General features: G+C 40.4%; 1 protein-coding gene across 2 annotated transcripts in view; it reads right to left on the bottom strand.

Moving 5' to 3' along the window:
* The window catches only part of ncf2 (neutrophil cytosolic factor 2), a 52,250-nt gene extending 26,681 nt beyond the window's left edge, over window positions 1–25,569 (bottom strand). For both annotated transcript variants that reach the window (XM_061238017.1, XM_061238016.1), the window contains exons 1-7: window positions 25,348–25,569; window positions 25,019–25,101; window positions 24,701–24,809; window positions 19,312–19,446; window positions 12,887–12,994; window positions 11,428–11,487; window positions 4,438–4,484 (exon numbers count right to left, since the gene is read on the bottom strand). In XM_061238017.1, coding sequence (XP_061094001.1) covers window positions 4,438–4,484; window positions 11,428–11,487; window positions 12,887–12,994; window positions 19,312–19,446; window positions 24,701–24,809; window positions 25,019–25,101; window positions 25,348–25,521 — 716 coding nt within the window. In that variant the 5' untranslated portion in view covers window positions 25,522–25,569. The remainder of the gene's footprint in view (window positions 1–4,437; window positions 4,485–11,427; window positions 11,488–12,886; window positions 12,995–19,311; window positions 19,447–24,700; window positions 24,810–25,018; window positions 25,102–25,347) is intronic.
* Window positions 25,570–25,770: the final 201 nt, after the last annotated feature.

The following is a 25,770-nucleotide window of genomic DNA, read 5'->3' as shown; positions in this document are numbered from 1 at the left end:
GGTGGTTCGGGCATCTGATCAGGATGCCTCCCGGGCGCCTCCCTTTGAAGGTTTTCCGGGCTCGTCCAACTGGGCGGAGACCCCGAGGGAGACCCAGAGCCCGCTGGAGAGATTATATATCTCTCCTGGCCTGGGAACGTCTCGGGATCCCCCAGGAGGAGCTAGAATGCGTTGCTGGGGAGAGGACGCCTGGAATACCCGGCTTTGCCTCCTGCCACCGCGACCCGACTCCGGATAAGCGGGTGATGATGGATGGATGGATGGAAATTGAAACCTTGATTTCAAACCTTTTTTATCATTCTAAAGAACATATATGATACAAACTGGTCTGACAGACAACTGCCATGATATCCAGCAGAAGTATTTTGCTGACTTCACTGGCATGAGTAGCATAAAAAATAGTGATAATGCCTGCAAAATGAAATCAATAAAAAGAGCACAATCCTGCAAAATGCTCCAATAGACCACTATATTGACAGCCATCTTTACACAAGAGTCATTACATGACCATGCGGGTTGCACACATCAGGAAACTCACAACTCCTACCTCCGTAATATTTGGGAGAACTACAATGATTCAACTCTTGAAACATTTGGGCTAGTGGCAAAATTCTTAAACACCACCATATTGGATTTTTTTGGTAATTCTTTTTCTGAAAAACGCATAACCCCCATTATGGTTTCCCCCTTGTGGCAACGATGCTGGCGCCACAAGGCCAGATGTTCTTAGCTTTTTGCAATGATTTTCAGGTGCACATATGACGCATTCTGCCCAGGAAACATTTTTACTGGTGCATGGGACTGGGACCACAGTATGCGTGACTCCAGGTGAGTCATCGCAATGTGCACTTCATGCATATGTATTTAAGGGTGGATCACGCAAAGAAAGGGGGGAGATATTATGGCTGATTATGTATTCCGTTGAAATGACTAAAGTTCACGCACTTAACAAGGGTCAATTTGGGTGTGAAATTTCTCCACCTCTAAAGAGCAGGCGTAAACCGAGGCGCAAGTAAAACAGTGAGGTGAGGTATCAGCTCCAAAGATGCACTGAAATAATCTTTGCAATGAAAATCACACTATTTCAACTCCAGTAAATCATCAAACAGATTATTAATATGAAATATTAATTAATGATTGCAGCCAAGCAATAATTAAGCTAGGTGTTTGTCACAGAAAATATTTGGAATATAATTTATAAAATTAACTAATCTAATGCGAAACAGTGAGAAATTACTGAAATAACGTGCTCAACTGTAGTGACAGTAACAAGTGTTTGAAGTTGCCGCTAGTAAAAAATATGAGTAGGCTGAATGCATTGATATCCAGCTTTTGTCCATTGCAGAAAGACATGCTTTTTGCCTTTAACAGAACATTGTAAGAAATAGGGCATGCTCAACTGGCATTGCCAATCTTTTGATTAATTATCCTCTAAAACAATCATGGTCACCACAGCTGGAATACATACAGATTTTCTCCTACACTGGATATGTTTTTACATGGCACCAGATACATGGATATCTTCACAGGCAGTAAAGATATTTAATGCATTAAACACATTAACTACACAGTTTAATTAGCAAAACTTGATTCATTGGTAGCCATCGTAAAATAAGATGTATATTTCAGGCAGATGCGGCCACACCAATATACACCAGGTCACATTTTGTGCTGCAAGCTTAATGTATGTAAATCTGGCCAAGTTTCTGTTCTAGATTCACGTAATTCTACTGTCAATATCTGCTACTAAATATTGAATAAATACACAATCTTACCATTGGCTTTACACATAGAGAAGTCTCTTTCAAAATTCAGTGGTCATTTATTGTCTTGAACAATCCAATAGAGAAATAGGCATGCAAATAGTTAGCTGGAGTCTGTATTCACATTGGTCATGTGTAGGGCTGCAACAAACTTATTTTGTTTTCGATTATCTCGATACTCAATACTCTTTAATAAAATCTGAGAATGTGCCCTTAAATTCCATCAAATGTTGTGATCCAATGTTAATATTTCATTATGTGATATATGTACTTATATACGCAGATAATCAAAAATGAATTGCATTCTAAAGTTACATTTTTAAGTGAAAATGGAAATCTTGTAAACCCATTGTTTTGTTATTTAAATATCTTGGCACGTACTGGTGTTCATGATCACATCTATTTTAACAGGTACGCCATGAACTGTAGAATTTTTAATATAAAAAAATAATAATTTCAAAATGCATGGGTTCTATTCCTACATGCGTTTCACCACATGCAGTACTATGTAATTCCAATGGAGGGAAGAAGGGTGAAACTGATGTAGAATTAGATGCCATGCATTTTTAAATCTGAAAAATTCCTCCATTTTCATTTAAAAATTAAACTTTTGAATGCAATTCACTTATGATTATCTGCATATATAACTACACATATCACATAACAAAATATGAAGTGTTTAAAGGCAAGTTTATACAGTTTACAGCAGTGTTTGTCATGGCAAAATAGTATTCTAGTGCGAGTCTTGTCAATGTCGTTTTTTTGGATGGAGCAAAGTACATTTTCAACATAATCCGGGCATGTAAGGTTTAAAAAGATTTGGACACTTTTGGGGACTAGGGATTATAGACTGTCATCTGTAAAACTTTGGGACATTCATGGACATTTCCTTGTTTCATCCATTTTAAATTCTGCTTTTATTGTTTATAATGTTTCCAGTTGTGTCTTTGGTGATTTTGCAACAGTTTCCTATGCCTTGTCTAAACAGGGGGACTTACAGGTTTCTGCGAAAAAAGCACAGATGGACATTGACGGTTGTGCAGCAAAATTCAAACGAAATAATGAATTGAATAATGTTATATTTTTGGAAAATATGACATTGTATTCATTACATTACATTATTGGCATTTAGCAGACACTCTTATCCAGAGCAATGTACAGTTGATGAGACTAAGCAGGAGACAATCCTCCCCTGGAGCAATGCAGGGTTAAGGGCCTTGCTCAAGGGCCCAATGGCTGTGCGGATCTTATTGTGGCTACACCAGGATTAGAACCACTGACCTTGCGTGTCACAGTCATTTACCTTAACCACTATGCTACAAGCCGCCCACTGGTTATTCTGTGATGAATAACCTTTTCATTGCAATTAAAGTTAAATTAGAAGCTGAACATAGAAACCCAATAGAAATTGCTCATTTAAAACAAAAGATGTCAGGTCGACTAAGAGGTTTTTTCATCTGAAGTCTTCACTTGTTGTTCGCACAACCACCACCAGGTGGAAAATGTGAGCATTCTAATCCAGAGTTGTTTGAAATACTTGGAATGTTCTGACAATCGGGGGCAGCAGAGTGTTGTTTTTTAAATATAGGCCTACGTTTCAAGAACAGTTCATAAACTCCTCCAAAACTATCTGAAGATACAGTTAACAAGAAATATTAATAACTTTGTTCTTTGTGGTAACTGTCATTACACAAGTAATGATGTTCAGGATCAGTTTATCAGTATATTGTAGGTTAGAATGGTTAAAGTTTGAAATCGGATGCAAGATCTGCAGTAATTAAAAAAATATAATGATAATAATAATTTTTTAATATCTCTCCAGCCAAATGCAAGAATGTGAGAGATAGTGCACTCAACGAGATAAAACTTTGTGGTCAGATTTTGAAACTTGGAAAACAGTCTAACAGTAGTCAGATTTTCAACACAGTCTATAATCTCATCTGGGCAATTCCAGCATTATGGAAGTGACATTTTGACACAAAATGACAAACAAAATCCCTCAGAAAAACGACTCTTCTTGCATGATAAAAAATGTTAATACATATTATCATACCACCCACTTGGCTGAATATTCGAAAAATATTGTTTATATTTCTGATTTATACTGATACCTGATACTGATACTGTGGCTCCTTTCTGGCCACCGCATCGGGACCTGCCCATTAAAAGACATGCGGTGGCCAGAAAGGAGCCGCAGTCATTTGGTTCGCCCCCGTAGCGTAGTGGAGGTATCAGTATCAATCAGAAAATGCTGGAGAGCATGGATATGGCACATAACAATTTGGCGACTAACTGAACAAACAGAGGGATTTATATAAGACAGATAACAAGAGGGAATGGCAGTCAGGTGTGGGAAACAATCAGGAAGTGAAAACACAGGTGAAACGAATAACAGTGAATGAATGGGTAACAATACACGGAAACACTAACAACAAACACAAAACCTGACAAAACTACCTGTGTCTGTCCCTGTCTATCGGGGTGAAGCTACACATGCTCTCGCTAAAAGCAACAATAAAATCACCCCCATTCATTTCCATTGAGAGACAATTTTTTGCATGGCAATCATACAAAATCACCAGGGCCCTGCTATTTTATCTCTATATACCAAAAACATAAATATGGCCACTTTGATTTGTTTAAGATAAATAATATACAGAAAACAGTTTTTTACCTCAGTACTTCTGGCATTTTCTGTTTGGTAGGAACCTGTTCTTCTACCTGTTGAATTAATTAATTAATTAGTATTTTATTTTTGGGTCATGCCACCCATGTGGTCATCTCATATGGGATACTATGGCATGTAATTAATCAAACAAACATACAAACAGGTGTAGTGCTTGAGGAAATACAGCATCACTGCAACACAAGCAGGGAGTCTGGCCAACGTTGAATCCCACATCCCTCCACATAGCCATCTAGCAACCCCCCCAACTCCCAAACTGAATTTTGTATACAAGATATACAAAATTCAGATGCTAGACCACAGCTTTTTCTAACCCTTACTTCCTGTTGCTCGCTAGTGGTGCTATGACAGTGAGCCTTTTTTGTTATATGCATGTGATTACACAATAAACATTTCAATAAAGTTTCAGCCACATGTACAGTGGAATGCTTCCCCCTTCATTTTTGTGCAAGATGTCATGTACACTCAGTGAGCACTTTATTTGGTAGACCTGTACACCACCTTGTTAATGCAAATATTTAATCAACCAATCATGTGGCAGCAACTAAATGCATAAAGGCATGCAGACATGGTTCACCTGTTTTTCAGACCAAATGTCAGAATTTGGAAGTGACTTTAACCATGGAATGATTGTTGGTGGTGGACAGGGTGCTTTGAATATCTCAGAAACTGCTGTTGGGATTTTCAAGCGCACTCGTCTCTAGAGTTTGCAAAGAATTATGCACAAAACAAAAAAGAAAATCATGTGAGCAGCAGTTCTGCAGACAGAAACGCCTTGTTAATGAGAGATGTCAGAGGAGAATGGCCAGACTGGTCAAAGCTGACAGGAAGGTGACAGTAATGCAAATAACCACATATTACAACAGTGGTATGCAGAAGAGCATCTCTGAACACACAATGCACCATAACTGTAAGTGGATGAATGAAACCAATTGCCTTGCATTATGCAGTATCATCTCACCTCTTTGTCTGACTGGTATAAATGCCTAGAAACCACCTAGCGATTGATTAATAATTCCCTAGCAACATATATAGACTCATATAGATGTATATAGGCTACATATTTTAATTTAACATGTATGCTCATATGATTCATATACTTTAATTGAACCAATTGCCATATGACTGTGATTGGCTGTTATGAATACCTAGCAACCACCTAGAAACTCACTAGTAAATACCCCAGTAACTTATATAGACTTATACAGGCTTCATAGACTTTCACTAAAGGTACAATAGATATTGTTACAAGACCATTGTAAATCCATTCCTATCATTGAGAAAGGCTTACTGACATGTTGACTGACTCACCCTCTGCCTGTGTTTATAGTCCTTAACTTTGGGTTTCAAAATATACAGTTCACGGTACCAAAACATTGTATAGCTCTACAATAATTCAAGCTCATTGGTTGAAAATTGGTTCTAATTGCCACAGCCAATGGTGTGGTGGGGGAGTTTAAATGTCAGCATGTTCACAGAGAAGGGTAAACAGATAAACAGTGTTGTGGTTTGAGGGTCTTTGTTGCTGCAAGAGTCCGAATTTCCCTATTGTACCTTTAAAGATTCATACTTATTTGGTTGATATAGTTTACCACCTAGCAACTGATTGGTAATACTGTCGAGGACCCGGCCCTAGGCCCGCCTGATGAGAGATTGACAGAAGTTGGGTTAGGCAGGAATGCATTGTTAACCCCTCGCACCCGCCAATGGGGTAGGAGTGAAAGCTCCCGTAAGAGGAGAAGTATATGGTACAAGATAAATGTACAACTGTATATGGACACTGAGGAGTCTGAAGTCAGAGGACTTAGATTTAGGGTTTTAGAGAGCAAGGCTAAAGGTCTGACTGAGGCCATGCGTAGAATGTGTTCTAGCATGACCGTGGAAGATGCTCAACATGCTGAACGGGTAATTGGTGACCCAGGGAGTTTGGCGTTCAAAGAAATGGTAGATGTGATAACATACTTAGTTGACACGTGTGGGCTTGCTCCTACAGGGGAGGAGCACAATGCCTGGTTAAAGCAACAGGATGAGGAAAACAATGAAGATAATTGGGAGAATTAAAGAGTATGAGGAGATGGAAAAATGTAGGAGAGATAAGGAAAACGGAAGGGATGTCAATACCGAAAGAAGATTAAGAGGCTTCAAGGGCGTTCCTGATTATAGCACAAATAATTTATCGGATAGATTCAAAGGACTAACAGTGGAGGAGTTAAATGATGAATTACACTCAGCTATTAGCTGGATTTCTTTTGTAGATCCCTTAAGGCGCCACAAAAAGGGGCACCTGAAGAGTGTATTGAGATGGTGGCAGGCACTAACTTCTGGCTTGCATGAGGTCAAGGTGTGGAGGAAGTCAAGGAGAGACTATGAAATTGAAACAGACACCAGTGATGAATAGATTCATTGAAAAATTACATAAGAGCTAGTGTTTTTCCACTCGTATATTGAGATGGTGGAAACTCCCAACTGGAGGGGCACATGAGATAAAGTATTGGGGAAATTTCCTTTGAGGTATGAGAAAATGACAGTGAGACAAACAATAGTGATGAATATGTTCATTAAAAAAGTTGCATAAGAGATAAATGTCTTCCCACTCGGTATATTGGGGACATTTCTTATCAAAAAAAAGGTACACTTTTATACGAGCTAAGGATATATAAGGAGTGAGCTTTTAGACGTTAAAAAAGCAGGAAAAAAGAAGGAGAAGAAAGAAAAAAAAGCATCTTAGAATTTTGCTTCACAAGATATCTAAGGGCTGTTGAAGAGAGAGCAACGCAAGACAGCTGTAGTCAAGCTAGAGTGGCGCGCTCCCTCTGCGCGCCACTCCAGGATCTGGATATGGAGAACAGAGTGATGTACGCGGTGCGGACTTAGCCCAAGAGTTGTGGCAACAGGACTGATGTCGAAAGAGCAACCCAGAACAACTATAATCAAGCTTGAGTGGTAATTATAATCTATATTACTTGTAGAAGTAGGAAAAGTAATACATAGAAGTAATACATTATAAGTTTCCTTTTATTTCTTATGTCTTTTATTTTTCATTAAGATACTATATAAAGTAGAAAAATGTAGAGAAGTTTTTAGAGTTTAGATAAATATAATATTCTAGGAATAGTTTCTTTTAAACGTCCAGAAGGGGGAGCTATAGGATAAGGCTAAGGCCAAAGAGGATGGGTATTTGAGGGGTGTACCTTGAATTTTAATATCATGGTGGAAAGGTAAATTAGAAAGAGCTAAAGGGGTATATGTAACTTGCATGTGATCAGCAAACTGAAAGATGATATATATCCTGTAATCTGTATAACTCTATTCTTTTGATTGATTATAATAAAGTATATCTTACTATAATCTTATGTGATAAAGATTCTTTTAGAGGAATACATTGAATACAGGACATCGTATACCAGATTTTCATCACACCCTTCACTTCGAGACTGGGCTGGAAGTTCAGTAGAACTTACCAGGGCTCCAGAACGTTCGGAGTACTTGAGTTCGTCCCCGAGACACCTCATGGTGAGGTACTGCTCGTGGGAACGTGAGGTCTGAGCTCGGCAAGGGGTCCGTGGCTCACGGCAATACCCTAGTGACATTCACACTTCATATATAAAGTATATATTGTGTTAATGTTTCACACTCTTTCATTTAGCTAATAACCCTATTATTATGCAACAGCACCTTGCATAACCTCTCTGATTGGCTGTATGAATACCTAGCAGCCACCTAGCAGCTGACTAGTAATATACCAGCAACATGAATTATTCACATTTAAAGTTTATGTACTGCTTATATGCCAATTGCCTTTTTTGGTGTAATAGCACATCACCTCACCTCTCTGATTGGTTGTTATGAATACCTTGCAACAACCAAGCAACTGACTAGTAATACCCTCGTAACCACCTAGTAATACCATAAGAACACCATAGCAACCACGTAGTAACACTCAGGCAACCAAATAGCAGCACCCAAGGAACCATCTAGCAACCACCTAGCAAAACCCTAGCAACCACCTAGTAATACCATAAGAACACCACAGCAACCATCTAGGAACACCCAAGCAACCACCTAGTAACACCCAAACAATCATCTAGCAACACCCAAGCAACTATCAAGCAACACCCAAGCAACTATCTAGCAACCACCAAGCAACATCTTAGCAACCACCTAGCAACACCCTATCAATGACCTAGCAAGAATTTAGCAACCACCAAGCAACACCCTAGCAATGATCTAGCAACCGCCTAACAACACTTAAGCAACACCCTAGCAACCCCTTAGCAACCACCTAGCAACACAAAAGCAACTGTCTAGCAACACCCCAGCAAACACATTACACACCTTAGCAACCACGCAGAAAAACACTTGCAACAACCCAGCAACCACCAAGCAGCACCCTAGCAACAACTTAGCAACCACCTAGCAACACCCAAGCAACCACCTAACACACCTTTGCCACCACCTAGCAACACCTTAGCAACCACCAAGCAGCACTCTAGCAATGACTTTGCAACACACTAGCAACCACCTAACAACACCGAAGCAACACCTTAGCAACCCCATAGCAACCACCTTGCAACCACAGAGTAACACAAAAGCAACTGCCTAGCAACACCCAAGCAAACACCTTACACACCTTAGCAACCATGTAGCAAAACACTGGCAACAACCTAGAAACCACATAGCAGCACCCAAGCAACACCTTAGCAACCACCTAGCAACTCCTTAGCAACCACCTAGCAACAGCCTAGCACCCTACTAACACACAAAAAATCACTTAGCAAACATCTAGCAACACCATATCAACCACCTAGTAACACTCAAGCAACACCTTAGCAACACCCTAGCAACCACTTAGCAACACCCTTGCAACATCCTTGCGGCCATCTAGCAACACCTTAGCAACACCTTAGCAACCACCTGTAGGGGTCCTCGCACAGGGCTCCAAATTATGTAGGGTCCTCACACGGGGCTCCAAATTATGTAGGGTCCTCGCACGGGCCACCAAATAACGTAGGGATTTTACTCTCTACGAAACCGGGGCGCCAGTTAAATGTTATGTAGCAGTATAACTGCAAAAAGTAATCAGTCTCATAAAATTACTGTTATCAGAAATATCCAACCACAAATTTAGTATTTTAATTAAAAATTAAAATAACCAATATTAATGATTGAACATACCGATAACCTGAAGGTTGGAAGTTCTTCGAAAGACTGCTTTAACTCGGCTCTCATGTCTATGTGATTCCAAAACGGACACTGCGGTTTAATAAAATATATTCATTAAACAAACGTAAAACACAGAACAGATAAACTAACGGGAAGTTAGTAAGGAAATTTAGTTGGGTATGTGAGCGTGTGTGTGTGTGTGGGCGCACGCAAGCGCCCGTGTCACTTGAACAAAGGAAAGTAAAGTGGGTGTGTTAGTTATTGTTAGCTGTGAGAAGACTACTTGCGTAGTTTACTCTATATATGCGCAAAAGACGGCGAATCAATTCACGTACATATATAGCTAACAAAATACATTCCAATGATGAGACAGCAAATATGGAAACACAGATTCACAAAAAAAGTTAGACTAAACTAAACACTGGATATGCCTGAATGTTTGTTGTCTTACTGAGTCCATACGCATTGCTGGATCCAAAAGACGTGCTGTCCTTGTAGAAGCGGTTGCTGGAAGGATGTTCGCTTGTCCTTTTTCCGGGTGGAAAAGTTTGTTGCTGTTGTTCGTTGGTGAGCTTTGCAGGAGTAAACTGATGTAGCGTTCCACGTACACCAGTTTCCACTCGCTATAGGCCACAAAGTTACCGCGAGGTAACTAGGTGTGTCCGTAGGCCTGGTAGTGCGCTGTGCAGCATTCAGCCTCTGTCCGTGTCTCGGAGCAGATGAGCCGAAGCGAATGGCCAAAAAGGGTGCGTCGAGGAAGGGAATGAAGAAAGCGAAGAGAAGGAGAGAGATCCCAAGAACGTGTCTTGCTCTTATACGGGAAAGTTTATTGCTCCCGCCATTACGGGATTGGCTGAACCAAGCTAGACGTCATGCGGGGTGGGCGTCGCGGAACTGTCCTGTGGGATTGTGGAAGTTGTAGTTCCTACACACCTAACACACCTTTGCAACCACCGAGCAACACTTTAGCAATCACTTAGCACCAGCTTAGCAACCACCTACTAACACCCACGCAACCACTTAGCAAACACCTAGCAACACCCTAGCAGCACCCTAGCAACCACTTACTAACACCAAAGCAACCACCTGGCAACACCCTATCAATGACCTAGCAATACCTTAGCAACTGTGAATCTCCCTTTCTACCACATCCAAAAGGTATTCTTTTCAATTCTAATCCGGTGACTGGGAAGGCCATTGAAAAACACTGAACTCATTGTCGTGTTCATGAGATGACTTTTGCTTTGTGACATGGTGCATTATAATGCTGGAAGTAGACATTAGAAGATGGTACATTGTGGCCATAAAGTAACATGGACATGGAATGCACATGGTCAGTAGCAATATTCAATACTCAGTACTCAAATAGTATTCAGGCTGTGGCATTGAAGCGCTGTCGCACCATTCTGAGTAAACTCTAGAGACTGCTGTGCATGAAAATGTCAGGAGAACAGTAGTTACAGAAATATTCAAACCTGATTTAATGAAACCTGAAATATTTATGTCACATTTGATTATTTTATTCCACATTTGGCGTACAGTCGGTGTAGACTGAGAAATAATTAAATCTGTCAACAACACCCATCAAAGCCAGTCTAATGTCTGGCACCAACAATCATATCATGGTCGAAATTACTGAGATCACATCTTTTATTACTTGAAGCTCCTGACCCGTATCTGTAAGATTTTATACATTATACTGCTGCCACACGATTGATTGGCTGATTAGATCATTGCAGGAATAAGTAGGTGTACAGGTGTTCCTAATGGAGTTCTTAGTGAGTGTTTAATAATTAAATAGCAGGATAAACTTACCTGTGGTTGTAGGGGAGCGAACCCAGAGAAGTCATCCTGAGGAATTATAGAGGCAACCACCTGCAGAAAAGGGAAAAAAACATTACAATGCTTTCAAACTAACAGACAACTCCCCCCTAAAATAATTATGTTAATTTATGTTAACATAAATTATTAAATGCAATACTAGCTTCCACATTTCATTATTTATGTCCCGACTTAAGTCATTTTTTTTCACATTTTATTATTTAATTCCATATTTGGCATACAGTCGGTGTACAGAAATTCAATCTGTCAGCATCAACCATCAAAGCCAGTCTAATATCCAATTGATTGGATTTTAAAGACCCACTCTTGAAAACCCCTTCAGTCTGAATCAGTTGATTACATAGAATGAGAAGTTAGATAGCTACCTATCCTTAGCTACTAAGGGTGACATGGCTCAGGCAGTAAGAGCAGTCGTCTGGCAGTCGGAAGGTTCCGGTTCGATCCCCTGCCTGGGCTGTGTCCCTGAGCAAGACACCTAACCCCCAAATGCTCCTGATGTGCTGGTTGGTGCCTTGCATGGCTGCCAATCACTGTTGGTGTGTGAGTGTATGTATGAATGGGTGAATGAGAAGCATCAATTGTACAGCGCTTTGGATAAAGGCGCTATATAAATGCCAACCATTTACCATTTTACCATTACTAAGTGGCTGTGTATGAATTTGCTCTCATGGAGTTGTAGAAATTAGAGAGGTTCATTTGGATGGCAATTAGGAAATGGCTAGGGGTGCCACAATGTCTAATTGCATACTGTATGTAATGCTAGTGTTGCATTATACAGTCAGGGAATTTTGGAGTTGCTGGTGACTAGTCTTTTAGAGGAATTATAATGTGCAACGGTGAGTTTGTAAATGACAATGGCAGGCTCAATGGATACAGTGGTAAAGGTTGCTGTTCCAGTAGTTAAAACCAGAAAGAAGTAGAACTAGAGAGCACTAGAACATAAAGATGTGGTTGGCCAGTTGCAAAAGAGGAGGGTCCTCCACCAATTAACAGTGGTTAAGGTTTTGGATAGGTTTTTGGACCACTTGATATTAGATTCTGATTAAAAGATGACGTAAATAATAAAAAAACATTTTATTATTTACAGCAATGTACAATTTAGCCATTTTGGCTATCTAAGGGCCACCAGGGTACACTGCTTACATTTTGCTTAATAGAGTTTGAACACTTCAAGGAGTTCAAGGAGTTTATGATGTATTTATTTACCTGTTTTAAACTTTTGACTCTCCGTTTTTCATTGAAGACTTATCAAGAAGTTAATAAGTACTGCAAGATGCATTTAATCCAAACAGTCTCAACTGAAACAAGTGTGACAGTGCTCCTTTAATACAATCACTTCATTATTCATGGTATACATTTCACATACAGTGAACGCTGAGGTTGGTGAAAATTTAACAGTAACATTATGCTACTGGACAGGATAGCAGCAAACCTTAGCCTTGCCCAGGTAGTCCTTCTTTTCCAGTTCAGCCACGTAGTGTTTATTTGGTCTAAACAATGCCCCTGATTGGATCTCAACTGGTTCAAAGAGCTTCTGTTTCTAGAGAAGAAAACAGGTGATTAACTATGTTGCATACACACCGATATATATTTATATACATACTGTATAGCCTGGTGACAAATTAAACCTGAGTAAAGGAGTGGAGAAACATAACAAACGCAGAAACTTCCATGCAGGTGTACCGCATGAAACACATTCATGAGAACATTTGATGCTCATGCATTAGTGAGTTGTAAGGAAAAACAGAAGAGCAACTCAGATGACTGAAAATATCAATGCAGTACATAGGTCAGCAAGACCAGTCTGTCGACAACTGCATAGAGAGCGATTGTGGTGCAAAAACCAATTGAACTGAATAAATCCAATAATATCATTGGACATTTGTGACACTGTGCTGTAAAGGGTGTTCTCAATTTTACAGAATACTTAAAAAACTGTGGCAGATTCAAAAAATGAGATAAGTGCAGATTTAGAATCTCGTCGATCATTCAGCAATAAATCCTTCACGTGTCACAATGAAAAAATATTCAAAAAAATATAAAATCTAGTCCAGTCACATTTCCTGTTGGTCCTCCATGTACTTCTTTGCAGGTCAATCAGCTGTAGCTATGCAAATTAAAAGGTAACAAAAATGAGGTAAAGTGTCTTCCAAAAGTATTAGGCAAGGTCAATTCCTTTGTTTTTGCAATACACTGAATACATTTGGGGCTGAGATAAAAAGATAAACATGAGACAAGAGTTAAGAATCTCAGCTTTTATTTCCTGTATTTATGCCTCATTTATTCATTAAACCCTCTTTGAGGAGCATAGGTCATTCATGAACTTTCTACAGCTGGTTCGGTGTTGGCCGATCTTCTCTGCTTCTTTCCAGGATGTTTTTGTTTCTTTGAGTTCTGCCTCCACAGTGGTCCAGCTGTTCTTCCTGGTCTTTTGGCTTTCCTTTCCCATGTGTCTGGTCATGGTGGACAGTGGTTTCCTGAGGGTATGCCCAGCCCCATTTCCTGCATTTGATTTCATTTGGTTCTTTTGCGATCTTCCAGAGCTCTTTGTTGGTTATTGTGTTTGGCCAGTAGATTCCCAGGATGTAAATGGTAAATGGTTGGCATTTATTTAGTGCCTTTATCCAAAGCGCTGTACAATTAATGCTTCGCTATCAATTGTCCCTCCTGTCAATCATCATTATCCTGGTCCCGTATCTACCAAACACATCCCTCCTTTGCTAGATAAAAGCTGTCACTCACTCATCTCATTCAGCTCTCCCTTGTGTATGTGTATGTATTTGTGTGTGTGTGTGTTGTGGTGGCCCAATCAGGGATTGGGACACCACAGGAGTGAAACGGCCAGTACGCCGGTGCCGGGAGCTGGGGAAGGTTATTAACCATGTCTATTTCCCGATCTCTTACTTAACAGAGCGGCACCTTGGAGGGGAGATCAGCACCAAGGCCAGCTCCACCCAGGGTGAGGCGCGTGTGGAATGTGACCACACGCCGCTAATGAACTTTTCAATTAAACAGGTGCAGCTGAGCCGAGTTCAAGGGAAGGAGCGCCGCCCTACAAAATGAAGTGCTCAAGAACAGAACAGGGCTCAGGATAGAGGAGAGACGCGGAGCCAGTGAATGCTACGGCTATTGAAAGCGCACAACCCCTACTCAAGAGAGCCGTGGCGGATTTGCGGAAGACACAAATGTCTGGATTCATGTGAGCGTGTCATTCTAAAAATACCCCAGCTAACCTGTCCCTCTCCAACTGCAGACGAACTGACTGGCTAGGCGGAGAAGGAGGACTTCCAAGGCCGGGGAAACTCAAGGAGTGGGCGGCCCCGCCAACGACCAAGACGGACCAACGCAACCGCTGGGATTCCGGCTCTTTTTGTTTTTTTCTTTTTTTTATGTTCCTAATTTTTTGGCCGCTCCTGAATTTCTGTTTTTGAGAAAGGACTCAAATTTTTTGTACAGGACTACTGAGACGTGCCCTGAAGGCACTAATAGAAAAAAAATAAAGATCATTTTTGTTCACCATTTCTCTCTCTCTCCCTCTCTCTACCAGCGGGTTACCACAGTGTGTGTTAAAACCCAGAACTAGTCATTCCCCTACTTGTGTGTATGTGTCATTGTCTGTGTATACTAGTACAGGCCCTGGGGCAGGTAAGATAGAGGCCTCTATACACACGTAGTTGGAATTACTGTATAGACACATTAGGAAAGGGGTGGTTGCCAACTGTGTCATTTGTTTGTTTGCTTAGTTAGTCAGTCAGCCTATCTTTTGTTCTAGTTTGGTTTTGTTTTGTTTATTTCATTTATTTGGCAACATCTGTGTCCCTTGGCCTTGTGACCTAAATGTGTTATTTGTTGTCATGTAAATACTAATTGTAAATAGCACTTCTTGCACCTTTGTATAATATACACCTTTTTGCACTTTCAGAAGATGCAGAGTTTATTTTTTATGGAGATGTTTTGAGTTCCATATTTGCCTTAGGATTTATAAAGGATGATCTATTCTTATTTATATATCTTTGTCACTGCCTCCATCCTTCCCAACAATGCTTCCCAGGTATGGAACCTCTTCCAGTGCCTCTCCATCCAGATGAATGGCATTGTATGGTTGATTTTCATCACCTTGGTTTTTGGTTTATTTTCACTGTGGAGGCTGCAATTGTGGAGAATTTTGTGATTTTGGTCTGCATTTGCATTTTTGTGTGTGACAGGAAAGTATTCACAGCGCTTCACTTTTCCCACATTTTGTTATGTTACAGCCTTATTCCAAAATGGAATAAATTAATTTTTTCCCTCAAAATTCTACACACAACACCCCATAATGACAACATGAAATAAGTTTTTGAAATTTTTGCTAATTTATTACATATAACAAACTAAGAAATCACATGTACATAAGTATTCACAGCCTTTGCTCAATACTTTGTTGATGCACCTTTGGCAGCAATTACAGCCTCAAGTCTTTTTGAATATGATGCCACAAGCTTGGCACACCTATCTTTGGGCAGTTTCGCCCATTCCTCTTTGCAGCACCTCTCAAGCTCCATCAGGTTGGATGGGGAGCGTCGGTGCACGGCCATTTTCAGATCTCTCCAGAGATGTTCAATCGGATTCAAGTCTGGGCTCTGGCTGGGCCACTCAAGGACATTCACAGAGTTGTCCTGAAGCCACTCCTTTGATATCTTGGCTGTGTGCTTAGGGTCGTTGTCCTGCTGAAAGATGAACTGTTGCCCCAGTCTGAGGTCAAGAGGCTCTGGACATCCAGGATGTCTCTGTACATTGCTGCATTCATCTTTCCCTCAATCCTGACTAGTCTCCCAGTTCCTGCCGCTGAAAAACATCCCCACAGCATGATGCTGCCACCATTATGCTTCACTGTAGGGATGGTATTGGCCAGGTGATGAGCGGTGCCTGGTTTCCTCCAAACATGACGCCTGGCATTCATGCCAAAGAGTTCAATCTTTGTCTCATCAGACCAGAGAATTTTGTTTCTCATGGTCTGAGAGTCCTTCAGGTGCCTTTTGGCAAACTCCAGACGGGCTGCCATGTGCCTTTTACTAAGGAGTCCTTCTGGAAGGTTCTCCTCTCTCCACAGAGGAACGCTGCAGCTCTGACAGAGTGACCATCGGGTTCTTGGTCACCTCCCTAACTAAGGCCCTTCTCCCCCGATTGCTCAGTTTAGACGGGCAGCCAGCTCTAGGAAGAGTCCTGGTCGTTCCAAACTTCTTCCATTTAGGATTATGGAGGCCACTGTGCTAATTGGGACCTTCAAAGCAGCAGAAATGTTTCTGTACCCTTCCCCAGATTTGTGCCTCGAGACAATCCTGTCTCGGAGGTCTACAGACAATTCCTTTGACTTCATGCTTGGTTTGTGCTCCGACATGCACTGTCAACTGTGGGACCATATATAGACAGGTGTGTGCCTTTCCAAATCATGTCCAATTAACTGAATTTACCACAGGGGGACTCCAATTAAGCTGTAGAAACATCTCAAGGTTGATCAGTGGAAACAGGATGCACCTGAGCTCAATTTTGAGCTTCATGGCAAAGGCTGTGAATACTTATGTACATGTGATTTCTTAGTTTTTTTTTAAAATAAATTTGCAAACATTTAAAAAAAAACTTATTTCATGTTGTCATTATGGGGTGTTGTGTGTAGAACTTTGAGGAAAAAAATGAATTTATTCCATTTTGGAATAAGGCTGTAACATAACAAAATGTGGGGAAAGTGAAGCGCTGTGAATACTTTCCGGATGCACTGTATATCAGCTGCAACGTCCAGCTCTTCTAATTGGGACCACAGTGACCACTGTATCCCCAGGGTTTGTTCGGTTATGGTTGTCTTGATGATCCAGTCAACAGCCAAGAGGAAGAGAAAAGGAGACAGCCCTGCTGGACTCCTGTCTCTACTGTAAAGCTGTCAGTGAGGTATCCATTGTGTTTGTAGATATAGCTGTTAGCTATGATGGTTATGAACTTCTTTGGAATACCGTGTGCCATAAGGTTCCATAGGATGTCTCGGTCCAGACTGTCCAATGCTTTTTGGAAGCCAATGAATGTGAGGTTGAGAGATGTGTTCCATTCCAGGGTCTGTTCTACAATGATGTAAAGGGTGGCAATGTGGGCAGTGCATGATCTGTCCTGTTGGTAACCTACTTGTTAGTCTTTGAGCTCTTTGTCCAGTTCTTTCGAGAGTCCTTCCAGAATGAATCGTGATCAGTAATTACAGCCTGAGTAATTTTGGGTGTCCGTAACAATGTCTGCTAGAATCATATACCATATCATATATCATTTGCAACATGTATTTGAAAACATGCAAATTATATCACCAATAAATAAGTTTTCATCACACAGACTGCATTAGCTGACATTGATTGATAAACATAAAAAAAACTGTGGCCACCGGAAATGCTTTGATCAACTATTATACCCGAGTCTTTTTCAAATTCAGCACATTTCAGTTTTGTACTATTCATAAAGTAACCCTGCCTATGTTTTTATTTCCCACATGTAGAATTTAACATTTAGTTATACTTAATTTCATATGCCAAGTTACTTTGAAATCTTCTTAATTACTTGAGTAGATTCCAAACTGTTAACCGACCTCCCAGTTTTGTAACATCTGCAAATTCTGCTTGTATACTTCCAATGTCCCTGTCAAGGTAATTTATGTAAATGAGGAGGAGCAGTGGTCCCAGTACTGATCCTTGTGGGACTCCAATTACTACTCTTTGTGTGCCATCCCATAACCAGTTCTAAACCACCTCTGAAATGCCTCTTATAAGTTCTTACCATCTTTATTTTGATAATGAGTCTGCCATGTAGTACCTCAAATGCTTTTTGGAAATCTAAGTATATAATATCATAAGCCCATCTACCATCGGAACACTTGGTAGCATCCTCAAAGAATGCTAAGAGGTTAGTCAGGAAACAATTTTATCCTATCCCTTATGATGTTATTATTTTGAAGAAATAATTATATTTTGTTGAAGCGGCCTGTAGCGAAGCAGTTAAGGTGTTTGACTGGGACCCGCAAAGTCAGTGGTTCAATGCCCGGTGTAGCCATAATAAGATCTGCACAGCCGTTGGGCCCTTGAGCAAGGCCCTTAACCCTGAATTGCTCCTGGGGGAATTGTCTCCTACTTAGTCTAATCAACTGTATGTCGCTCTGGATAAGAGTGTCTGCCAAATGCCAATAATGTAATGTAATGCCTGTAGTTTACTGCAACTTGCATCCAATTTAAAGTAATGGCATCTATCATTATATACCCTCAGCGACCACTGTATTAGATATTTATTTGATTTTTTTTCATTGCTGCTGTAGCCCATCCACTTAAAGGTTGATGTGTGTTCAGAGATGCTCTTCTGCATACCACTGTTGTAATGCAAGTTACTGTCGCCCTCCTGTCAGGGTTATCCAGTCTGGCCATTCTCCTCTGTCCTCACTCATTAAGAAGGCATTTTTGCCCATAGAACTGCTGCTCACTGAATGTTGCATAATTTTCTAAGGAACTCTAGAGACATTTCTGTGTGAAAATCCTAGGAGATCAGCAGTTTCTGAAATACTCAAACCACCCTGTCTGGTACCGACATGTTTTCCATGGTCTAGATTACTTGGATCAGATGTTTGGTCTGAACAACAACTGAACCAATTTAATTGATATTATGCCTTGAGCTGGTGCCATATGATTGGCACACACACACACAGCAATTTATTTTGCAAAATAAAAAATAACTAATGAATCTTTCAAAAGCATTCAATCTATATCCCCTATCGCATTGGAAAGGTAGCACCTTACAATTTCATGGTTGACAGTAAATATATGAGCAGTATTTATTTAAAAATAGGGATTTGCTACTTACCAGGACAGACTCAAGAGCTCTGTCAATGTGGCCATGTTTTGACTCAGTTTTGAGGCTGAGTGCAGTGAGCAGGCTCTCCTGGCCTTTCTCCCACTGCCCCAGTTGGGCTTGGGTCAGTGCGATATTGTGCAAAATCTGTAAGTAAAGGAAACAAAGCTTTGATTGATTTGATTTATTTATTTCCACAAAAAATAAGAAAGCAAATAAGAAAATAGAAGGATCAGAAGGATGATGTTCATACATAAGATGCAAGAAAATTGTTCAGGAGAGGAAAGAAACCCAAAGGAGCTTATAAGATCCATCCATCCATCCATTATCTTAACCCGCTTATTGTGAACAGGGTCGCAGGGGGGCTGGAGCCTATCCTAGCATACATTGGGCGACAGGCAGGAATACACCCTGGACAGGTCGCCAGTCCATCGCAGGTCACACACAGGATTCACTCACACACTCATACCTATGGGCAATTTAGACTCTCCAATCAGCCTAAACTGCATGTCCCGGCCGACCGGGATTCAAACCCAGGACCCCCTTGCTGTGAGGCGGCAGTGCTACCCACATCCGTGCCGCCTCAAATTGAAATCCTATGTTTAACTGAAACTTAAAACTGATGAATATATTGCCATAAATGAATCAACCCCTCCCGGTTACAGTTATAGTGACGTTCCCTGTCTGACAGGTCGTGGAGGAGGTGTTGCTGCTGTATATATCTCCTTGCTACTTTGAAATCTGGCTTTGGTTTTAACTTTTTTGAAGTGCTTGTTCTCAGTTTTGCACATCCGGACAAAAAAGCAGTCAGTTTTGTCCTTGCGATTGTATACAGGCCAATTGATGCACATATTAAAAACATCTCTCAGTTGCTTTATATCACTTGAGGAATATCTCCAAAATTCTGAAGATACTGTCCCTAAATAATGCAGAAAAGCTAGTGCATGCTTTTGTTACCTCAAGATTAGATTACTTGTATACTTGTATGTGCAAATTCCTCTCTGAAAGCTCCAGCTAATTCAAAATCCAGCAGCTCGTATTCTTACTAGAACAGGGAGATTTGAGCACATCAGCCCAGTGTTAACTTCACTTCACTGGCTGCCTGTTAAATTCCGAATAAATTACAGACTTTTAAAGCCTTACATGGCTTGCCCCTCTGCATTTAAACAAATTACTTAATCCTTTTACTCCCTCCCAAATACTCCGTTCGCAGGGTGCAGGCCTCCTTGTTATTCCTAGAATAACTAAAAGTTCCATAGGTGGCAGAGCCTTTTCCTAACGTGCTCCTTTCCTGTGGAACAAATCGCCTGCTCATGTTTGGGGTGCAGACACTATCACCTTATTTAAATTAGGCTAAAAACGCTATAGAGGCTCTGGTGGACTTGGCGGTCAGTGCTGTCAGTGGATCATTGTTGGTAGTGCTGTGTTAAACATAACCAGTCATGGTCTGGTGGTGACCGTCTCAAGCCTGCCCTCATGGCTGTGTTGGCCACTGCCTCTGTTTCCCTTAGCTACCCTGCCATAGCCTTATTCTGCCGGGGTTCTCCTTATCGCACACAGGTACCTCTCCCTCCTCCTCGTTCTGCTAACCAAACTCAACCTGAAGAATCCCCTATACTTCACTTTGTTAATCCCTTTAATTAATTTTAAAGCCTCAATTAAATCCCCCTGAGCCTCCTTTTACTAAGCTTAAAGAGATTAAGCATCTTAAGTCTATCCTCGTAACTCTTATCTTTTATACCTGGAATCAATCTGGTTGCCCATCTCTGAACCTTTTCTAGTGCCTCTATGTCCTTCTTATAGTGCGGTCCCCAGAACTGCACACAGTACACCAAGTGTGGTCTGACAAGAGTATTGTATAAGGTGAGTATAACTTCCTTGGACTTATAATCAATACTCCTGGCTATGTATCCTAACATCCTATTGGCCTTCTTTGCTGCTACTGCACATTGACTAGAACCCAAAAGGCTTTGGTCAACTATGACCCCCAAGTCTTTTTCCACTTGAGCACTATCCAATTTTGTACCCCCCAAGAAGTAGTCCTGCTTTATATTTTTATTTCCCACGTGTAGAATTTTACATTTAGCTGTACTGAATTTCATTTGCCAGGTTTCCACCCACATCTGGATTCTGTTCAAGTGTTCCTGGATTACTTTAGTAGAGTTTATACTATTAGCTAAACCTCCAGGTTTGTATCATCTGCAAATTTTGTTATGTACGGCACTGAGGACCCAGATGCAGACCAGGGGTTAATCCAAAAACGTAGTTATTTATTCCGAATTCGTAAGCCAGGAGATCCAAGACAAAGACAAAAACAGAAAGCAAGAAAGATAGTCAAGAAAACAGGTAAAAAGGAAAAAAATCCAGTAAATCAGAAGGCGAAAGTACAAAAGGGCAAGGGCAAAAACTGAAGTCACTAAAACAAAGCAGATAATCCAAAACCAGGAAAGCAGAAGGGCAAACAAAACAAGAGGGCAAGGCAAATTCGAAAATCAAAGTCAGATTCTTTAGGAATCTCAAGAAATACGCGTACAAGTAATTTGGCACTATAACTGATCAACGTTTTGACAATGGTTGAAACTGAGACTGAGGTTTAAATACATGAGGGAAGGTGACAATCTAGGCAGGGCTGGGAAAAAGGTGGGCTAAACAAATAGACAACAGGTGTGGAAACATAATAGGGTAACAACATCATAACAGGAGGGAGACAAAAACGCAGACTGGATGCACGTAACCAAACATGTAAAACATACGGCTCCGGATTAGGGAGTAGTCATTTGCATAGATTGAAGACGTAGTGATAGTCAGAGTACAGACACTTCGCTGAAACTAAGCGAGTAATCAGGGATAGCATAGGGAGGCGGAGTTATAGAACAGTGCAGAAACACGAAGACATTGCGTTAGTGAATTAGTTACGTGAATACTTCTAACTACCCAATAAAAGTGACTGTTAGTTAGACAGACAGTATGTGTCTCGGCTGGTAAATATTCAGATGCAGACATAACAGGGGATAACAAATGAGAACTGTAATGGAAAACAATAACAATGTATGAAAAATGAATAAAAAACAAGAATAAACATAAATACAAACAGACAGATACAGAATCATTACAAATTTAACTAAATTACTTTCAATACCCATGTCTAGCTTCCTAAAAGATTGCCAAAAGTTTTGTCAGGCATGACCTACCCTTTCGAAAACCATGCTGGCTATCCCTTAGAATGTTATTCTTTTCAAGAAAAAATTCTAGTTTGTCCCTAATTACAGATTCCAGTATTTTACATGTGATATATACAAATTAGACATTAGTCATTACATATTACCAGATCTAAACTCGAATGCCCTCTTGTAGGCTGACTGACATACTGTGTCAAAAAAGGTCATTCATAACATCTGAAAATTCCTACTCACTTTTTCCCTGTCCGGTCACTAAATTCCAGTTAATATTTGGGTAATTTAAGACTCCCATGATAATAGTCTCGCTTCCCTGGCAAGCTTGTTTTATATTTTTAAAGAGTATTGTATTTACACTACTATCTGAAGCTGGCAGTCGTTAACACACTCCAATGTTAAGACCTTCATCTTTCTCCCCAATAAGCTTAATCCAACTATCCTCATTAGGCATGTGTTGATCAATTTCTGGAATCTCTTGCACACTAAGATTTTCTGTTACATGAATAACAACACCCCCACCTCTCTTACTAGATCTGTCCTTCCTAATAAGTTTATACCCCTCTATATTATATTCATCCCCATCTTCACCCCCAAACCATGTCTCTGTAATCCCTACAATGTCATAGCCCCCACTAATAACAACTGCCTCAAGTTTTTTATGCTTCTAGCATTTAAACAAAGACATTTCAGTTTGTTGCTTCTACACATCCTTTCCTGTTCCCTCACTCCCTGCCGTCCCAAGCCACCATTACTTGATTTTTGTCCTGAAGAGATTTTGTTATTGCTCTCACCATTACATGTAGCCTTTGCCGTTTTCATCTGGGCAGTCTGTACCTCCCTGTCCATTTCACTCTCTATCCTCCCTGCCCCCCAAGTCCCTAGTTAGATAATCCTGTGCTACCCCTGGCATATGCTGACCCAGTGCAAAGGTTCCCATCCGGTTCAGGTGCAGCCCATCGCGCTTGTACAGCTCACCCCTGTCCCAAAGGGAATCTCAATGCCCAATAAACTTGTACCCCTCTCTCCTACAAAAATGTCGTAGCTAACTAATTTTAGCCTCCGATTCAAAGCACTAAAACAACTTCACTTCACTCAATCTCCTTCGTCCCTTTGCAAACACCAAACACCAAACACCCAACACCACAAACATGAAGTGCGTAGACACGTAGTGCGTAGCAAATAGCGTCAACAACATCTCAGCAGCCTCAATCGCAATTAAACACCTGTTAAGTGCATTTCCTCATATCAGACGTTTTACAAGTCACTTTTCTGCTTAAATAAATAAATTGGTTTTTCAGCATGAGCAGGTTGTGCCACAGCATCTCCATTCAAATTAAGTCAGGACTTTGACTAGACTAGAGGAAAGTGCTGATCTATGCAAAGAATGTGCTACAATATCAGACTTTTGATTGGTTACCATTTTAATGAGGCTGGACAAGGAAATCAGCCTTAAGTTTTCTGAGATCATGACAGTTCTCACCTGGAGAACACTTACGTTTGAAAAGTTGGTTCATCAGTTACTGATAGGGAGGGGTCTGATTAATTGGGGGCAGGATAATAGGGCTGGGGTGACAAGTAGGTGGAAAATGCAGATGATAGTTTTAGGTGGGAGGGTTATTGAAGCAAGTCAAAGGGCAGAGTGAATTGCATATGACTCTTGGGCAAACAGGGTTTAGGGGCTGGGTTTGTGAATTTAAAAATGTTGTCACATGCACAATAGCACCAGTAGGTGCTCAATCTGAGCTATAATTTAGGGAATCCAAGAGTTCAGCATCCAAATAGTTTGGTGATTCTGGGCCTCTACCACACAGGTATTTGAGGTGAAAATAATAATAATAATCCAAACAAAAACAATAGGTGTTCCAGCACTTTGGACCCATAATAATAAAAAACAAGAATACAGTACCTTACACCTTTGGTGCTTTGGAGAACAGGGACAAAAACAACAGGGTCCTAGTAATTAAATAAAACAATAGGCAATATGCCAAACTGTAAATTATTATTCTTCCTGCAGATGAATCAACAGAGATTTCTGTTTTCATACAAAGTGACCTTCACAGATATTTTTACAGAGTATCATTGCAGTTGCAATACATGTAAACTAACATTGAATTGATACACAGTACATACATATGCCAGCATTCTAGTAATATCTAGTCCCAGGTCAATGGGCTGAATATGCCCTGCTTTGCTTTGATATTAGCATTTTTTTATAGCATAATTACCTCACAGGCGTACAGCTTGTACCGCAGACCAAGAGGTTTGTAGTCAATTAGCTGGTTCCCTCGCAATTCTGTGAAGGCATTTTGGAAATCACCTTGAGATTCCTCAAACCTGAATGAACAGAAAAAAAACCTAAGAAAGCCATTTTAAGAAAAAGGTCTGTCAGGATAAAACACATATTATATTATATCTGTGACTTGTTGAGTGCAGTTTAAAAAAATCAATTTGCATTGGATCATTTAAAGTTTAGAGTACCTGATTTAGAGTTTATAATAAAATGTTATAATGTTATCATAAAATGATTTTTAATTCAGGCTCACTTCAGTTTTTTGTAAAATGTTATTCCTCTCTGAAAGAAGGAAACCGCCAAGTGCTCGTCTTTGCAGATGCTGTTGTCAAAAGCCTAAAAGGAAAAAAATACTTCCTCAAGTACAGTGAAGAGCCATTTTCTTGCATTTAACTTCCCTTTTTAGTATGACTTGCACTTTTTAAGTAATAGCCATCTATGATTACAATGCAATACAACAACTGCAATACAATAAACTGCACTTTTGAATGTTTGCTGTTAAGCTCACAGTAACTTACTAAATACAAACAAAGGACTTAATATACATGACAGTACAATAACCTGACAAATGCACGACAGTACCTTTTCAGCTTCATCCAGTTCTTGGTTAATTAGGTGAAGGCAACCAATGTTGAAAAAGATTTTTGAGTTAGAATCCTGGATATCCAGAAGTACCCTGAGTGCAGTTGCCCAGTCCCCCCGATCAGCAAAAGCCACCCCCTCATCCCACTGTCGGATGGTGTTCACAAAAGACATACTCTCACGCTAACAATGTTGATGGGTCCTCTGTATTGGCAGCACTGTGTGAATGAGTAGAGAAGCAGAGAGAGGGCTACTTATATTAACACACTTCCTCCTCAGCCACAACAGGAAGTTTGTTGGGTTATCGTGTGCTTGTGCATGTCAGGACATATTCCTTCCTACACTTTGTCCTAACAAAGCTCACTACTGAATTATCCTTTTCTCTCAGTGTGGATACAGTATCAAATATAGCTGCAAGCAACA

Source organism: Conger conger, chromosome 4 (assembly GCF_963514075.1).
Source record: "Conger conger chromosome 4, fConCon1.1, whole genome shotgun sequence".
In the NCBI taxonomy this organism is placed as follows: Eukaryota; Metazoa; Chordata; class Actinopteri; order Anguilliformes; family Congridae; genus Conger; species Conger conger.
The sequence above is the reverse complement of the archived record's forward strand: the minus strand, read 5'-3'. Positions and strand labels throughout refer to the sequence as shown.